Source organism: Hemiscyllium ocellatum, chromosome 17, assembly GCF_020745735.1.
Source record: "Hemiscyllium ocellatum isolate sHemOce1 chromosome 17, sHemOce1.pat.X.cur, whole genome shotgun sequence".
Classification (NCBI taxonomy): domain Eukaryota; kingdom Metazoa; phylum Chordata; class Chondrichthyes; order Orectolobiformes; family Hemiscylliidae; genus Hemiscyllium; species Hemiscyllium ocellatum.
The window spans coordinates 1,874,748-1,891,519 of record NC_083417.1 but is presented as its reverse complement, the minus strand read 5'-3'; the positions used below and the strand labels follow the sequence as shown (position 1 = coordinate 1,891,519).

General features: G+C 45.8%; 2 protein-coding genes across 8 annotated transcripts in view; one reads left to right on the top strand and one right to left on the bottom strand.

Moving 5' to 3' along the window:
* Window positions 1-12,398, top strand: part of LOC132823846 (TERF1-interacting nuclear factor 2) — a 65,087-nt gene extending 52,689 nt beyond the window's left edge. Inside the window, exon 9 of one of the 2 annotated variants that reach the window (XR_009645602.1) lies at window positions 11,896-11,925. Coding sequence is in view for 1 of the 2 variants with exons in the window: in XM_060837902.1 (XP_060693885.1) it covers window positions 11,896-11,904 (9 nt within the window). In the remaining variant the exon portion in view is untranslated. Of the gene's footprint in view, window positions 1-11,895 lie in introns of both variants that reach the window. The other variant, XM_060837902.1, reaches the window with a different exon arrangement.
* Window positions 1-16,772, bottom strand: part of LOC132823847 (uncharacterized protein KIAA0513-like) — a 119,621-nt gene that overhangs the window by 68,073 nt on the left and 34,776 nt on the right. For all 6 annotated transcript variants that reach the window (XM_060837909.1, XM_060837903.1, XM_060837904.1 and 3 more), the window contains 2 exons: window positions 16,216-16,658; window positions 12,191-12,290 (listed from right to left, as the gene is read on the bottom strand). In XM_060837909.1, the coding sequence (XP_060693892.1) occupies window positions 12,191-12,290; window positions 16,216-16,541 (426 nt within the window). In that variant the 5' untranslated portion in view covers window positions 16,542-16,658. The remainder of the gene's footprint in view (window positions 1-12,190; window positions 12,291-16,215; window positions 16,659-16,772) is intronic.

Below are 16,772 nucleotides of genomic sequence, written 5' to 3'. Positions count from 1 at the left end.
AGTAACTATCAGCCAGCAAAGTAGAGAAAATCCCACTGTTCTTCCAAATAGTTCCATGGGATCTTTTACATCAACCTAAGCTGGAAGATGGAGTTTCAGTTTAAAGTCTCATCCATAGGATGGTACCTCTGAGAGTACAGAGCTCCCTCAGTATTGCACTCAGGATGACCAACTGACCTGTATGTGAAGGCATTGCCTCTGACTTTGGCTGTTTATCCTGAGCCCCTTAAGGGAGGCTTGTTGTGAAAATTTGTAGGGCAGCCTATAGGAGACTTAGCCTCTTTGTTCTAATCATGATCATGTGCACTTCTCACAATCCGCAACGTTTTGTGATGAGCCCAAACTCTGGTCAAACTATCCCGCCTTTTATTTCATATGATAAGAACTGGTCAACTCTGAGAATACTGTAGTGTCAGCATCACTCTTGTGCTCAAATTTGAACCAAGGACATTGTCAGAGGTGAGAATGTTACCAACTCAGCCAGAGATGGTACTTCCCAGTATTTGCTCGTCTTATTTGAGAAGATAATGTTTATTCCTTTGCTCTGTAACCAGTTCAGTGTTGGCCGACCTTTCAGTTTCTATTGCCTATTATCACTGTCAATGGTCAGAGCAAACAACATGTCATGCCCATGAGTACACCACCTTTAGATTGCTGGTGATGCAATACCAGAATTGGCAACTAGAGGCCCTCAGTCAGCCATGGTAATCTCTCAAAACAGGCGAGTCACTCGACTCTAAACGTTAACTCTATTTTCTTCCCATAGATGCTGCCAGACCTGCTGAGTTCCTCCAGCAATTTCTGCTTTTGTTTCAGTTCTTTGTTTTATTTTAATAGCAATCTCACAACCTGCATTGTAGGAAAAGGCCATTCAGCCCAACTAATCCATGTCACCCATTAACTTCCCCATAAGTAACTTATCCAAAGGGCATTGAACTGCCCGATGTTGTTTATCACAGGGGTAAAGGAATATAAGAGGAATGTTTTGGTACAGTTGTACGTGGCATTGGTGACAGGATTAACCTGAGGGTTAATGAATACCTCTGGAGTATTATACGGTTATAGTCTCCTTATTTGAAAAGGGATATAATTGCATTGGAAATAGTTCAGGGAAGGTTCACTCTTCCCGATAACTGGATTGCAGACAGTTAGAAGATCAGAAACTATCAGAGCAGAATTCGGCCATTCAGCCCTCCATGTTTACTCTGCCATTTGATCATGGCTGAAATGTTTCTCAAACCTATTTCCCTGCCTTCTCCTTATAGGGAGAAGGCAGGAAAGTGGGTGCTGCAGATCAGAGTCAAGAGTGTGATGCTGGAAAAGCACAGCAGGTCAGGCAGCATCCCAGGAGCAGGAGAATTTCAGGCATAAGTCCTTCATCATTGCCCCGATGAAGGGTTTATGCCTGAAATGTCGATTCTCCTGCTCCTCGGATGCTGCCTGATCTGCTGTGCTTTACCCGCACCACTCTTCTGCCTGTAATCTTTGATCTCTTTACAGATCAAGAACATATCTATCTCTGTCTTAAATATGCTCAATAATGTGTATCTTATGAGGAAATATTAGACAGATTGGTCCAGTATCCATTGGACTTCAGAGGACAAGACATAGAGTCATAGAGATGTACAGCATGGAAACAGACCCTTCGGTCCAATCTGTCCATGCCGACCAGATATCCCAACCCAATCTAGACCCACCTGCCAGCACCCGGCCCACATCCCCCCAAACCCTTTCTATTCATATACCCATCCAAATGCCTTTTAAATGTTGCAATTGTACCAGCCTCCACCACTTCCTCTGGCAGCTCATTCCAGACACGCACCACCCTCTGCATGAAAAAGTTGCCCTTTAGGTCTCTTTTATACCTTTCCCCTCTCACCCCAAACCTATGCCCTCTAGTTCTGGACTCCCCCACCCCAGGGAAAAGACTTTGTCTATTTACCCTATCCATGCCCCTCATGATTTTATAAACCCCTATAAAGTCACCTTTCAGCCTCAGACGCTCCAGGGAAAACAGCCCCAGTCTATTCAAACTCTCCCTGTAGCTCAGATCTCATTGAATGGAAGAATGGATTGGCTGAGCAGAATCGCTTGCTTCAGCTCCCATGTCTTATAACCTCTCCGTCATGGGAAAACAGCCATCCTGTCAGGTTCCCTCAGCATCTTGTATGTTTCCATAAGATTATGTCTAAGAATAAGGATGTTGCCAGGGTTGGAGGATTTGAGTTATAGGAAGAGGCTGAACAGACTCGGGCTGGTTTCACTGGGGCGTCAGAGGCTGTGGACCTTATAGAGGTTTATAAAATCATGAGGAGCATGGATAGGGTAAATAGACAAGGTCTAATCCATGGGGCAGGGGAGTCCAGAGCTAGAGGGCACATGCTTAGGGTGAGAGTGGAAAAATTTAGGGAAAGCGTTTTCATGTGGAGGGTGGTGCACGTATTAAATGAGCTGCCAGAGGAAGTGGTGGAGGCTGGCATAATTACAACATTTAAAAGGCATCTGGATGTGTATCCAAATAGGAAGGGTTTAGAGGGATATTGGCCAAGTGCTGGCAGGTGGGACTAGATTAGGTTAGGATATGTGGTCCGCGTGGGCGAGTTGAACCGAAGGACCTGTTTCCATGCTGTACATCTCTATGGCTATGTTAGTGAAGCTGCGGCACGGTGGCTCAGTGGTTAGCACTGCTGCCTCACAGCACCAGGGACCCGACAGCAGTCACTGAATTATATCGACACAAGAGATTTTAAAGGCATCAAGGGTCGGGGGAGACAGCAGGAATGTGATTTTGAGACATAGGATCAGCCATGACCATATTACACGGTACAACAGGTCCAAAGGGTCAGATGGTATAATCCAGCTCCTCGTTTCTATGTAATAAGGTCACCTCTCATTCTGCTAAACTCTAATGAGTACAGAGTAGGAGGAAATGAGGACTGCACATTCTGGAGTGTAGTGCTGGAAAAGCACCATGGATCAGGCAGCATCCGAGGAGCAGGAAAATTGACATTTTGTGCATAAGCCCTTCATCGGGAATGAGGCTGCGGCCTGTGGGGAGATAGCTGGGAATGTGATAGGTGGATGAAGGTGGGGGTGGAAGGTGATAGGGTGGAGCGGATAGGTGGGAAGGAATATGAACAGTTCAAAAGGGCGGTGCCGGCTTGGAGGTTTGAGACTGGGATAAGGTTGGGGGGTGGGGTGGGGCAGGGGGGCGGGGGAGTTGGATGAAGAAACTGGTGAAGTCCACATTAATCCTGTGTAGTTGCAGGATCCCATGGCGGAAGATGAGGCATTCTACCTCCAGGCATCGGGTGGTTAGGGATTGGCGATGGAGGAGGCCCAGGCTCTGCACGTCCTTGGTAGAGGGGGAGGGGGAGGGGGAGTTAACGTGTTTGACCATGGGCCAGTAGGGTTGGTTGGAGTGGGTGTCCCAGAGATCGTTCTCTGAAACAATCCGCAAGTTGGTGTCCTGTCTCCCTAATGCACAGGAGACCATATTGTGTGCAATGGATACATTAGATGATGTGTGGGGAAGTACAAGTAAAATTCTGTCTGGTGTGTAAGACCCTTCGGAGCCTTGGAGAGAGGTGGGGGATGGTGGACCTGACAAGGGTGTCGAGGAGGGAATGGTCTCTCTGAAATGTGGACAGGAATGGGGAGGGAAATCTATCTCTGGTGGTGGGGTTTGTTTGTAGATGGCAGACATGGCAGAGGATGATGCGATGCATCAGGAGGTTGGTGGGGTGGAAGGTGAGGAGCGGGGGGGGGCGGGGGTTCTGTTCTTGTTGCGTTGGGAGGGGTGGGATTCAAAGGCAGAGGTACGGGAAATGGAGGAGATGTGCTTGAGGGCAGTGTCGACCACTTGGGGGAGAAATTGAAATCTTTGAAGAAGGAGGCTATTTGGGATGTTCTGTGTGTAATCGGTCGTCCTGGGAGCAGATGCAGTGGAGGCAGAAGAATTGGGAATAAGGGATGGGATTTTTACAGGAGACAGGGTGGGAGGAGGTGTAGTCCCGGTAGCTGTTGGAGTTGGTGGGTTTGTAGTAAATGTCTGTGGTTAGTTGGTTGCCGGAGATGGAGATGGAGCGGTCCAGGAAGTGAGCCGCTACCCATTTGGTTTGGAGGAAGTGGGAGGATGGAAGGAGAAGTTGTTAAGGGTGAGGACCAGTTCAGCCAGGCGGATGAGTGTGCCAGTAGAAGGTTACTGGCTGGGACGGCGTGAGAGAAAGAAATGGAGGACTTGGAGGCCTTCATCGTGGCAGATCGATGTGTACAGGGACTAGATGTCCATGGTGAAGATAAGGCATTGGGGGCCAGGGACACAAAAGTCATGGAGGAGGTGAAGGCCGTGGGTGGTGTCCGAACGTAGGTGGGGGAGTTCATGGACAAAGGGGGAACAGGACAGTGTCAAGGTCGGCAGCGATGAGTTCGGTGGGACAGGAGCAGGCTGAGACAATGGGTCGACCGGGGCAGTCAGGTTTGTGAATCTTGAGAGAGAGGAAGAATCAGGTAATGTGGAGTTCACAGACAATGAGGTTGGAGGCTGTGGGTGGGAGATCCCCAGAACTGGTGAGGTTGTGGATGGTCTGGGAGATGATGGTTTGGTGATGGGAGGTGAGATCATAGAACATAGAACATTACAGCGCAGTACAGGCCCTTCGGCCCTCGCCGTTGCGCTGCCCTGTGAAACCAATCTGAAGCCCATCTAACCTACACTATTCCATTCTCGTCCATATGTCTATCCAATGACTATTTAAATGCTCTTAAAGTTGGCTAGTCTACAACTATTCCTGATGAAGGGCTTTTGCCCGAAACGTCGATTTTCCTGCTCCTCAGATGCTGCATGACCGGCTTTTCCAGCACCACTCTAATCTAGACTCTGGTTTCCAGCATCAGCAGTCTTTGCTTTTACAACTGTTGTAAGCAGGACGTTCTACACCCCTACTACTCTCTGAGTAAAGAAACTACCTCTGACATCTGTCCTATATCTATCACCCCTTAATTTAAAGTTACGCCCCCTCGAGCTATCCATCACCATCCAAGGAAAAAGGCTTTCACTATCCACCCGACCTAACTCACTAATTATCTTATATGTCTCAGTTAAGTCACCTTCTTCTCTCTAACGCAAACAGCCTCAAGTCTCTCAGCCTTTCCTCATAAGACATTCCCTCCATACCAGGCAACATCCTAGTAAATCTCCTCTGAACCCTTTCCAAAGCTTCCACATCCTTCTTATAATAGTGACCAGAACTGGATACAATACACACCAGAGTTTAGTCCAGCTGCAGCATGACCTCATGGTTCAGAAACTTGATCCCTCTACTAATAAAAACCAACATGCTTAACAGCCCTATCAACCTGGGTGGCAACTTGGAGGGATCTATGTACATGGACACTGAGAACTCTGCTAAACTACACTACCATTCCTGGTATCCTTCCAAAGTGAATCACCTTACACTTTTCTGCATTAAACTCCATTTGCCACCTCTCAGCCCAGCTCTGCAGCTTATTTATGTCCTTCTATAACCAACATCCTTCAGCACTATGCAAAACTCCACAGACCTTAATGTCATCCACAAATTTACTAACCCATCTTTCTATGCCCTCATCCAGGTCATTTATAAAAATGACAAACAGCAGTGACCCAACACCGACCCTTGCGGTACGCCACTAGTAACTGAACTCCAGGATGAACATTTCCCATCAGCCACCACCCTCTGTCTTCTTTCAGCTAGCTAATTTCTGACCCAAACCGCTAAATCACCCTCAATCCCACGTCTCTGTATTTTCTGCAATAGCCTACCGTGGGGAACCTTATCAAACGCCTTTCTGAAATCCAAATACACCACATCAACCACTTTACCTTCATCCACCTGTTTGGTCACCTTCCCAAAGAACTCAACAAAGTTTGTTAGGCACTACCTACCCTTCACAAAACCGTACTGACTAGCTCTAATCAACTTATTTGTATCGAAACAATTATAAATCCCATCTCTTATAACCTTTTCCAACAGTTTACCCACAACAGAAGTAAGGCACACTGGTCTATCATTACCACAGCTGTCTCTACTCCCCTTCTTGAACAAGGGAATAATATTTACTATCCTCCAGTCTTCTGGCACTATTCCTGTAGACAATGATGACACAAAGATCAAAGCCAAAGGCTCTGCAAGCTCCTCCCTGGCTTCCCAGAGAATCTGAGATAAATCCCATCCCCGGCCCAGGGGCTTTATAAATTTTCACACTTTCCAGAATTTCTAACTCCTCCTCCTTGTGAACCTCAATCCCATCCAGTCTCATTGCCTGTATCTCCATCTTCTCCTCGACAACATTGTTGTTTCCCAGTGTCAATACTGACAAAAAATATTCATTTAGGTGTTTCCCCTAACTCCTCTGACTACACGCACAACTTCCCACTACTGTCCTTGACTGACCTTAGTCTTATTCTAGTCACTCTTATCCCAAATATACCTATAGAAAGCTTTAGGGATATCCCTGATCCTATCTGCAAACAACTTCTCACGTCCCCTCCTCACTCAGCTTAGTTTTCTCTTTAGGTCTTTCCTGGCTGCCCTGTAACTCTCAATTGCCCTAAATCAGCCTTTACATGTCATCCTAACATTAGCCCTTCTTCTTCCTCTTGACAAGAAGTTCAACTTCCTTAGTAAACCGTCGTGATCGAGGGGGCAGTAGGAGTAGGTGTCTGTGAGTTGGCACCTGGCTTCAGTAGTGGAGAGGTCAGTGCGCCAAGCTACCACTGCTCCCTGGTGATGTTGGGGTTGGAACGGGGGGATGAATGGCTGTGTGTTGCAAGGGTGGATTGTTGGAGTGGGGGAGGGAGGGTGGCCAGGTTGAGGTAGTCTACGTCACGGCAGCAGTTGGAAATAAAGAGATTGAGGGCAGTTAACAGGCCAGCACAGGGTGTCCAGGTGGACGGAGTGTGTTGGAGACAGGAGAAAGGGTTCCTTGGAAGGTATGTAGGCGTCTTGATGGAAAAAGTGGGCTCAGAGGCGGAGGCTCAAGGTGAAGTGGTCGCTTTGGAACCTTGAACATTTCTTCCACCACTCCCCAGACCTCCCCCTCACTGAAGATGAACGTTCAGTCCTCAGCAAAGGACTTCATCCCACTACGCTCCCGGATTAATGAGTTTGTCTTGTGTTGCGTCCTTGAACATTTCTTCTGCTGCCTCTGCCTCCAAGCCCACTTTTTCCATTAAGACTCCCACTCACCCTCTGAGGACCCCTTCTCCCAACTCCAACACACCCTATGCACCTGGACACCCAATGCCAGCCTGTTACCTGCCCTTGACCTCTTCATTTCTAACTGTTGCCATGATATAGACCGCCATAACCCGTCCAAGTCCCTCCCCCACTCCCACCTCCCATCTTCACAACGTGCAGCTCTCCACTCCCTTCGCTCCAACACCAACATCAAACCAGCAGACGGGGGGGCACTGCGGTAGTTTGGCACACCCATATATGGCTGAAGCCAGGCACCAAATCACAGACACTTCCTCTTACTCTCCCCCCTCCCCCCCCAACTTGACCATGACCTCACCTCCCATCACCAAACCATCATCTCCCAAACCATCCACAACCTCATCACCTCTGGGGATCTCCCACTTACAGCCTATAACCTCAGCTCGGGAACCCTATCCAAGATCCACAAACCTGACTGCCCTGGCTGACATATTGTCTCAGCCTGCTCCTGCCCCACCAAACACATCTCTTCAAACTTGACACCATCCTGTCCCTCTTAGTCCAGAACTCCCTATCTACGTTCAGGACACCACCCACACCCTTCACCTCCTCCAAAACTTTTGTTTCCCCAGCTTCCAATGCCTTATCTTCACTGTGGACATCCAGCCAAGTACACATCTATCTGACAAGACGAAGGCCTACAACGCCTCCATTTCTTCCTCTCACGCCGCCTCAACCAGTACTCTTCCACTGACATCCTTATCCGCCTGGCTGAACTGGTTCTCACCCACAACAACGTCTCCTTCCAATCCTCCCACTTCTCCAAACCAAATGGGTAGCCATGGGAACCAAATGGGCCCCAGCTATGCCTGCTTCTTCATCGGGTACGTGGAAGTATCCATGTTCTACAGCTGCACTGGCACCATTCCCCACCTTTTCCTCTGCTATATCGATGATTGTATCAGCACTACCTCGTGCTCCCATGAGGAGATTGAACAATTCATCAAATTCACCCACACCTTCCACCCTGATCTCAAATTCACCTGGATCATCTCGGACACCTCCCTCCCCTTAATGGACCTCTCCATTGCCATCTTCGGGGACTGACTAACCAAGGGCATCTATTACAAAACCACCTCCTTCCATCCAACCTCCTGTAAAAATGCCATCCCTTATTCCCGATTCCTCAGCCTCCACCGTATCTGCTCCCAGGACAACCAATTCCACCACAGAACATCCCAGATGGCCTCCTTCTTCAAAGATCACAATGACTATTCCCACGTGGTTGACAATGCCCTCAAGTGCATCTCCTCCACTTCCCGCACCTCCGTCCTTGTACTCCATCCCTCCAATCACAACAAGGGCAGAACGCCTCTGGTCCTCACCTTCCACCCCACCAAACTCTGGATACATCACATCATCCTCTACCATTTCTGCCACCTACAAACAAACCCCGCCACGAGGAATATAATTCCCTCCTCGTCCCTATCAGTGTTTCGGAGAGACCATTCCCTCGTCAGATCCACCCCCACTCCCAGCACCTTCCCCTGCCAACTCAAGAAGTGAAAAACTTGCACCCACACCTACTTCCTCACCTCCATCCAAGGCCCCAGAGGATCCTTCAACATCCGACAGAAATTTACCTGTACTTCTACACATCATCTACAGTATCCGTTTCATCCAGTGTGCTTTCCTCTACATTGGGAAGACAGGACGCCAACTTGCGGATCATCTTAGAGAACATCTCTGGGACAACTGCACCAACCAACCCCACTCCCCAATGGCTGAACACTTTAACCATCCCTCCTACTCCACCAAGGACATGCAGGTCCTGGGCCGCTTCCATCTCTAATCCCTAACCACCCTACACCGGGAAAAAGAACGCCTCATCTTCCGCTTGGGATCCTGCAACCACACGGGATCAATGTGGATTTCACCAGTTTCCTCATTTCCTCTCCTCCCACCTTATCCAATCCCAAGCCTCCAACTCGGCACCACCCTCTTGAACTGTCCATCTTTCTTCCCGCCTATCCGCTCCACCCTCCTCTCTGACCTATCACCTCCACACCCCCATCTTCATCTACCTATCACATTCCCAGCTACCTTCCCCACAGCTCCCCCACCCCCATTTATCTCTGTCCCCGAACCCACAAGGCTCATTTGTGATGAAGGGTTTATATGCAAAACATCGACTATCCTGCTCCTCGGATCCTGCCTGACCTGCTGGGCTTTTCCAGCACCACACTCTGGACTCCAATGAGTACAGACCTAATCCACATAATGTCTCCTCATAATAGAGTCACTTATACCTGGGATCAGCTTGGCAAATCTCCTCTGGACTGCCTCTAAAGTAAGTACATCACAATATTCCAGCTGTGGTCTGACCAGTGCCTTGTATACTTTTAGCAAGACATCCTTTATTTTCATACTCCATTCCATTTGAAATAAAGGGCAATATTCCACTTCCATTCCCTAATATTCAGTGAATTTGGATGCTAGTTTTTTTGTGATTTATTTCTGTGATCCTATGTTCTGTAGATTTCTACAATCTTTCTTCATTTCAGTAGTATTCAGCTCTTCTATTCATCTATTCAACTCATTTCCCACATTTATATTCCTTTAGCCAGGATTCTGCTCACTCTTTTAGACTCTATCTGTCATCTTCACCTCTTGTGTTTCCATCTATTTTTGTGTCATCTATAAATTTGATAATAATACAATCAAGTGTTCAGGAGACCACCCCTCATTCCTCTCAACCCTACTGAATATAGTTTCAACTGATCCATTCCCTTGCAATACATTGGTCCTGCCATCCGAGGAATCAGCATGGTAAATCTCAATCACACTTCCTAATAACTACAACATCATTCCTCAGATAGGAGATCAAAACTGCACATAATACTCCAAACGTGGTCCTACCAGTGCCCTGTACAGTTGCAACATGACATCCCTGCTCCTGTATTTGAATCCTCTCACAATGAAGGCCACCACACCGTTTGCCCTCTTCACCACCTGCTGCTCCTATGTGTTTACTTCATCAGGCTGATGTAAAGGACACTCAGGTCTCATCACTCAGCCCCTTTTCTCAATCCATCACCATTCAGTAATAATGCACTGACCTGTTTTTGCTATCAAAATGGATAACCTCACATTTATTACATCCACTGCTTCCCCTTCGTCTATCCTGTTTGTTATCTCCTCAAAGAATTTCAATACATTTGTCAGACATGATTTCCTCTGCATGAAGCCATGATGAATCTGCTTGATGATATTATAGTCTCTAAATGATCTGCTATTATATCCTTTATCATAGAGCAGAGGATACAGTTTCAAAATCACAGGTATCCCATTTAAGATGACGATGAAGAGGATTTTTTCTCTTAGATTGTTGTGTATCTTTGATACTCTCTGCCCAGAGAGTGGTGGGGGCAGATTCATTGAGTATTTTTAAGATTGGCGGATAAAATCTTGTAAAGCAGCCATGTGCAAGATTATCGAGGTAGATCGGAATGACCTTATTGAATGGTGGAACAGACCTGAGGACAAAGTGCTCCTAATTTGTATGTTCATATAATTACATTTACATTGAGTTGAACAATTTTAGATCATAGCATATGCCCAAATTGTTTTTTTAGAACACAGAACAGTACAGCACAGTTCATGCTCTTTAGCCCTCTATGTTGTGGCGACCATTTATCCTACTCTAATATCAAACTAACCCACATACCACTCATTTTACTATCATCCTTGTGCCTATCTAAGAGTTGCTTAAATGTACCTAATGTCTCCGACTCTATAACCATCGCTGGCAGTGCATTCCACACACCCACAACTTTCTGAGTAAGGAACCTACCTCTGACATCTCCCCTAAACCTTCCTCCAATCACCTTAAAATTATGCCCCCTTGTGATAGCCATTTCTGCCCTGGCTATCCACTCTACCTAGGCCTCTCATCATCTTGTACACCTCTATAAAGGTGCCTCTGACCCTTCTTTGCTCCAATGAGAAAAGCCTTAGCTCCTTCAGTCTTTTCTTCATAAGACATGCCCTCAGTCCAGGTAGCGTCATGGTTAATCTCCTCTGCACCCTCTCTGAAAATTCCACATCCTTCCTATAATGAAGCGGTCAGAACTGAACAGAATATTCCAACTGTGGTCTAACCAGGTCTCTGTACAGCTGCAGCATTACCTCACGGTTATTAAACTCAATCCCCCTGCTAATGAAAGCCAACACACCATATGCCTTCTTATCAACCCTATCAACCTGGGTAGCAATTTTGAGACATCTATGTACATAGACCCCAAGATCCCACTGTTCCTCCACACTGCCAAGAATCCTGTGTTTAACCCTGTATTCTGCATTCAAATTTGACCTTCCAAAATGAATTTCTTTGCTGATTATTTGTTCCTACTGCTTCTCTTTTCTATTTTTGGATGTCAGTGATTCAGGATTCTGTTTCTCAATCTCTTCTACACACTCATTTTCATGTCTTTAACTTCTTGACCCATTCCCACTCCCTTTGGCCCTGACACGCCAGTCCCACATGCACTCCACTTGACTTACACTTTCATTATTTTTTTTTACTTCCCTCCCTGCTCTCACTTCAACTTACTCAGAAATTATTGTATTGCTACCTTTTTCTAGTTCTGATGAAAATCTCAGCTCTAAGATGCTAACTATATCTCTCTGTTCACAGATGTACTAGATCGGTCGAGTAAACCTGCCACTGTCTGTTTCACATTAAATCAAGTGATTGAAAAGGATATTGGACATGCAGATCCGATTATCAAAAGTGGTTCACCATATTTCAGGAAAGCAAATGGCCAACACTTATTCCAGTGTATGTTGTGTTACCACTTGTATTAGCTTCAGAATAAATCACCTGCCCCAAGGGTGGTGACTGAGTCCCCACTATTCCACCAGAGGCTATGCAATTGCCTAAAAATCATTATAATCAATAATTTTGCATGTTGCCCCATCCTTATTCACACCTGGGCACTAACGTATTTTGCAAACCACTCTCTGCCTTGGCTGTTTTCCTCAGAACAGAGTTCCCCAAATCGAGCTTTCTCCTCCTGGTCAATTTCTTGCCTGCAACATGAGAATGGGACAAGAGTTAGTTTTGATAGAAATCATTATCTGAAACAATTTCCTTGCTTTCTCCCACTGCATCACCCTGCTCTCTCCTCCATTCTGGTCCCTTGCACCATATTTTACAGTCGTTTGTCTTGTTTGAAACTTAGTTGACACCATAAATTGGAAGTGGGGATGTTTGCTGATGATTGCATAAGGCACAGCATAATTTGCAAATCCTCAGATACAGCCTGTGTCCAAATGTCCAAATGAACAATTTCCAGGTTTGGGCTGACAATCAACAAAAAATATTCATGACACATAAATGCCAGGAAATGGCCATCTTCAACAAGACAGAATCTAACCATTGCCCCCTGGCATTCAAAGACTTTACCATTACTGAATTCCCCGCTTCTCTATTGACCAATGGGGACAGATAAACACTGTGGTTATACAAGCAGATCAGAAGGTAGGAATCCTGCAGCAAGTAACTCACTTCCTGACACTCAAAGCCTGTCCACTATCTGCAAAGCACAAGTGTAGAGTGGAATGGAATACTTCCCAATTGAGTGGATGGGTGCAGCTCCAACAACATTCAAGAAGCTCAACACCATCTAGAACAAAGCAGCCCATTCGATGAAGACCATGTTCAACACTGGCGCAAAGAATGTGTAATGGGAGCCATCTACACTAGCCCTTGGGTAACAGAGCTACCCAAGGGGTTCTATCCTTGGCCATCCAGAGTTCCAAATACAGGATGCAGAAGTAGAAAATTCTGTACAGAGATGCTGTCCAATCAGAGGCTGTTTGTCTTCTGCAGTTCCAGACTGCCTGGTGATTGCACCAGCAGTAACTACAGGAGAGAAACAGCCTCTGATTGGAAGAGTGCAAACAGAAATAGTTTTGTTGAACCCAAAGGCTATACATTAGGAATGGTGAAAGACCACAACAGGAAGCTCTGAGCCAGGGCAAGTCGACCCTCTCTCCTTCCAGTACAACTGCCTCTCTGCTGAAGGAGGCAGTCAAAAGGCAGAGAGTAGTGGCTGGTGCCAGCATGGGGAAGTAAATGAGGGAGGGGGCGTGAGTGAAAATGACAGAATAGAAAGTAAAGTGGCAAGAAAAGGTGAACATAGGTGTATAGAGAGAGAGAGAGAGAGAGCGTGGGCGAAGGGTGTAGAGAGAGGTATAGACAGTCGTACAGAGAGAAAATTATGGAGACAGGGAGTGGGAGAAAGAAGGTGGGAAGGGAGAACCAGTGGAAGGACTGGATAGGGAGAGAGTAATAGCAAAGGAAAGATTTAGAAAGAGGAAGTACCAGGGAGAGAGAGGATGACTCAGCAAGGGAGTGAAAGGGAAAGTGAAAAGAAATGAAGGGGAAGGTGTGAGGGAGTGAGAAGGAGGGTGTAAAGGAGGAAGAGGAAGAGTGTGGAGGATGGAATGAGATGGAGAACATGAATGATAGAGGAAGCTCTCCCTCTGTTCACTTGTATCCCTACATAGTTTATGTTATCAGCAAACCAAGATACATGACTCTCTGTCTCTTTATCCAAGTCATTCCTATACATCGAGACCCCAGCACCGATTCTTGCATCATCCTACTATTTAATGCCTAATTTATTCCTACACTCTGTATCTAACCCTCTATCCATGATAATATATGACCCCAAGGAGGCTCATCTTTTGTAGTCACATTTATGTGGCATTTTATGTTTGTACTCTATGCTACTCTCTCCCCACCCCCACCCTCCCCTAGCTTATTTCTCCATGCTTCCGGCTCACTGCCTTCATTCCTGAAGGGCTTTTGCCCGAAACGTCGATTTCGCTGCTCGTTCGATGCTGCCCGAACTGCTGTGCTCTTCCAGCACCACTAATCCAGAATCTGGTTTCCAGCATCTGCAGTCATTGTTTTTACCATGTTCAAGAAAGGTGAGAATGAGAAACCAGGGAATTCCGGACCAGCTAGGTGAGCGTATCATGTCACAAAATTACTGGTGTCGATATTTAAGGATGGAGAACTGAACATCGAGAAGATTTTCAGCTGATCAGAGACATCAGGATGGACTTGAAAATGGTGAGCTTCAAAAAACTATGACATTGCTGTGAAGCACTTGGAATTTCCTGCAATTCTGATAAGAAAGCAAATTTTTAAACTCTTCCGAACTGTAGTCAATTGAACATTGATGGGAAACCATGGGACTGTACAGTGTCCTGGAAACAGTGCAGGGAGAGTTTTCACCCAGAATTTTCATAAGAACAAACCACCTGACGAAGGAGCAGCGCTCAAAAAGCTAGTGCTTCCAATTAAACCTGTTGGACTATAACCTGGTGTTGTGTGATTTTTAACAAAGCAAAACAAGCCAGTGATCAAGGGAATAGGATAGGGGAGATGGAATGAACATGCAAAGCTCTAGTACTCCAGGACCCAGACTTGGATCATTTCCTTTTGCTTCCCTTTGTTTTAAGTCAGAATGTGGACATTGCTAGCTGGACTGGTTTTATTGCCCATCCCTAATTGCCCAGACGATAGTTAAGAATTAACCACATTGCTGTGGATCTGAAGTCTCACATGTTTGTCAGACCAGGTAAGGGCTGCAGTTCCATCCCTAAAGGACATTAGTGAATGAGATGGGTTTTTATGACAATCAACAATGGTTTCACGATCATTGTTACAATCTTAATTCTGATATTTATTGAATTGAAGTTCTACCATTTATGATGGCAATATTCAGATATGGGCCCCCAGAATGTTACTTCAGTCTCTGGATTAATAATCTAGCAATAATACCACTTGGCCATCAACTCCTCTTCATGAGAAGATTATAGGGCAAACTGACTTGTTGATATGCTAAACTAACACACTCTGAAAGATATAAAGGAAAATCTAGTATTGTTACCTATTGCTGGTGACCTTTTTATTATTAATTACCATCTAGCTGACAGTTTTCTTGGTATTTTATTCCCTTTCTCATGGGATGTAATGCAGGAACTGTAAAACACGTGTAAGGCCACAGCTGGGTTGCTGAGTGCAGTCTCACCACCGTATTACAGGAAAGACGTAATCGCTCAGTAAGGAGAATAGTGAGAATATTGCCGTGGCTTGAAAATTGCATGTATGAGAGAAGACGGGACAGACGAGGGTTGACTAGGATTTCCTCAGAATACTAGCTGCAGCTCAAGGGTGACTTAGGCAAAGTATACAAATCTGAAGAGGGACTTGGATAGGAAAGACCTGCTTCCCTTAGCAGAGAGATCAATTTCCAGATGACACAGTTTTCAGGTGATGAGGAGGAGGATTAAAGGAGACACAAGGAATATGTTTTTCATCAAGAAGGTGGTGGACGTCTGGAATGGACTGTCCAGTTTGATGGTTGAGGTGGAAACCCTCAATTTATTGAAAAAGAACTTGCATCAGCATCAGAAGCAGAGCAGGGCAGGAAAGTGTCATTAGAACGGGTGGCCAGTTTCTTTCTCAGCTGATGCAGACTTGATGAGCTGAATGTCTTTTTTCTGTGTGGTTATATTACTGTGTTTTTTTTTGAGGATATATTTAATTAGCTATCAATTGTTCATCCAAGTAACCATCCTCAATGTGTCAGACTAAACAGTGAGGATCAGCAAACTACTTTGTCACTTGTACACAGCCAGCAACAATCAATTGGTAACAACCTCCACAAGTTTCTACTTTTACATCAGGAGCATAGTCTGCTTTTCCTAAATTGGTCGTGGTCAGCTGCTTTAACAGACTAAAGCAAACCGAGCATCTGCTGGTTTCCATGTGTCAGTTACGTTGAGCTTTTGGAGGAGATAAAAATACATTTTCAATTATGAATGGGATGAAGTTTTGAATTATTAAAGCTGCTACATTGACCATGCCAGAACAAAGAAAATTCTACAATGCTGCGGTGCTACAAATAGCCAAACCCAGCTCTCATTCTATGCTTACCTTCCACTGAAGATTTTTTCAACATATCTCCTCATGAATTCTCTGCGTTCTAATGCTGCCTCATCAACCAACACCGAGTCTGCACTTTGGCGTGAAGAAAAGGATTCATTTGATGAAGCTCTTCTGGAAGTGTCCCAGGTTGTGTTTGTTGGTGAATCCTCCAGACCATTGTCACTATCAGCAGAGTCAGTGTCATCACTCTCGGCCCTGCCCGTCCTTTTGCTGCGCCCATTGCCGATGACTTTGGTTAAACAAAGTGACTCATCCTTGATCATATCAGAATCAAGACCTTCAAGATTCCCAAGGGGAACATCCTGGGTACTCATTCTGTACAACACAACAATTGTAGGCTTTACATCAAGTTCCGAATGGTTCCAGTAGTCTGTTATTCCATCCAGCAGTGTGGTCCTCCATTGTACAGCAGCATTCGCTCCATGATCAACCTGCAAGCACATGAAAATACAGATTCTGCAGCTGAACAAAACCATATAGAGTTAAATTGGAGAACATGGTTTGTATCACAGAAACTCAGTTTCCTGCAGCTGATGTGATGACAT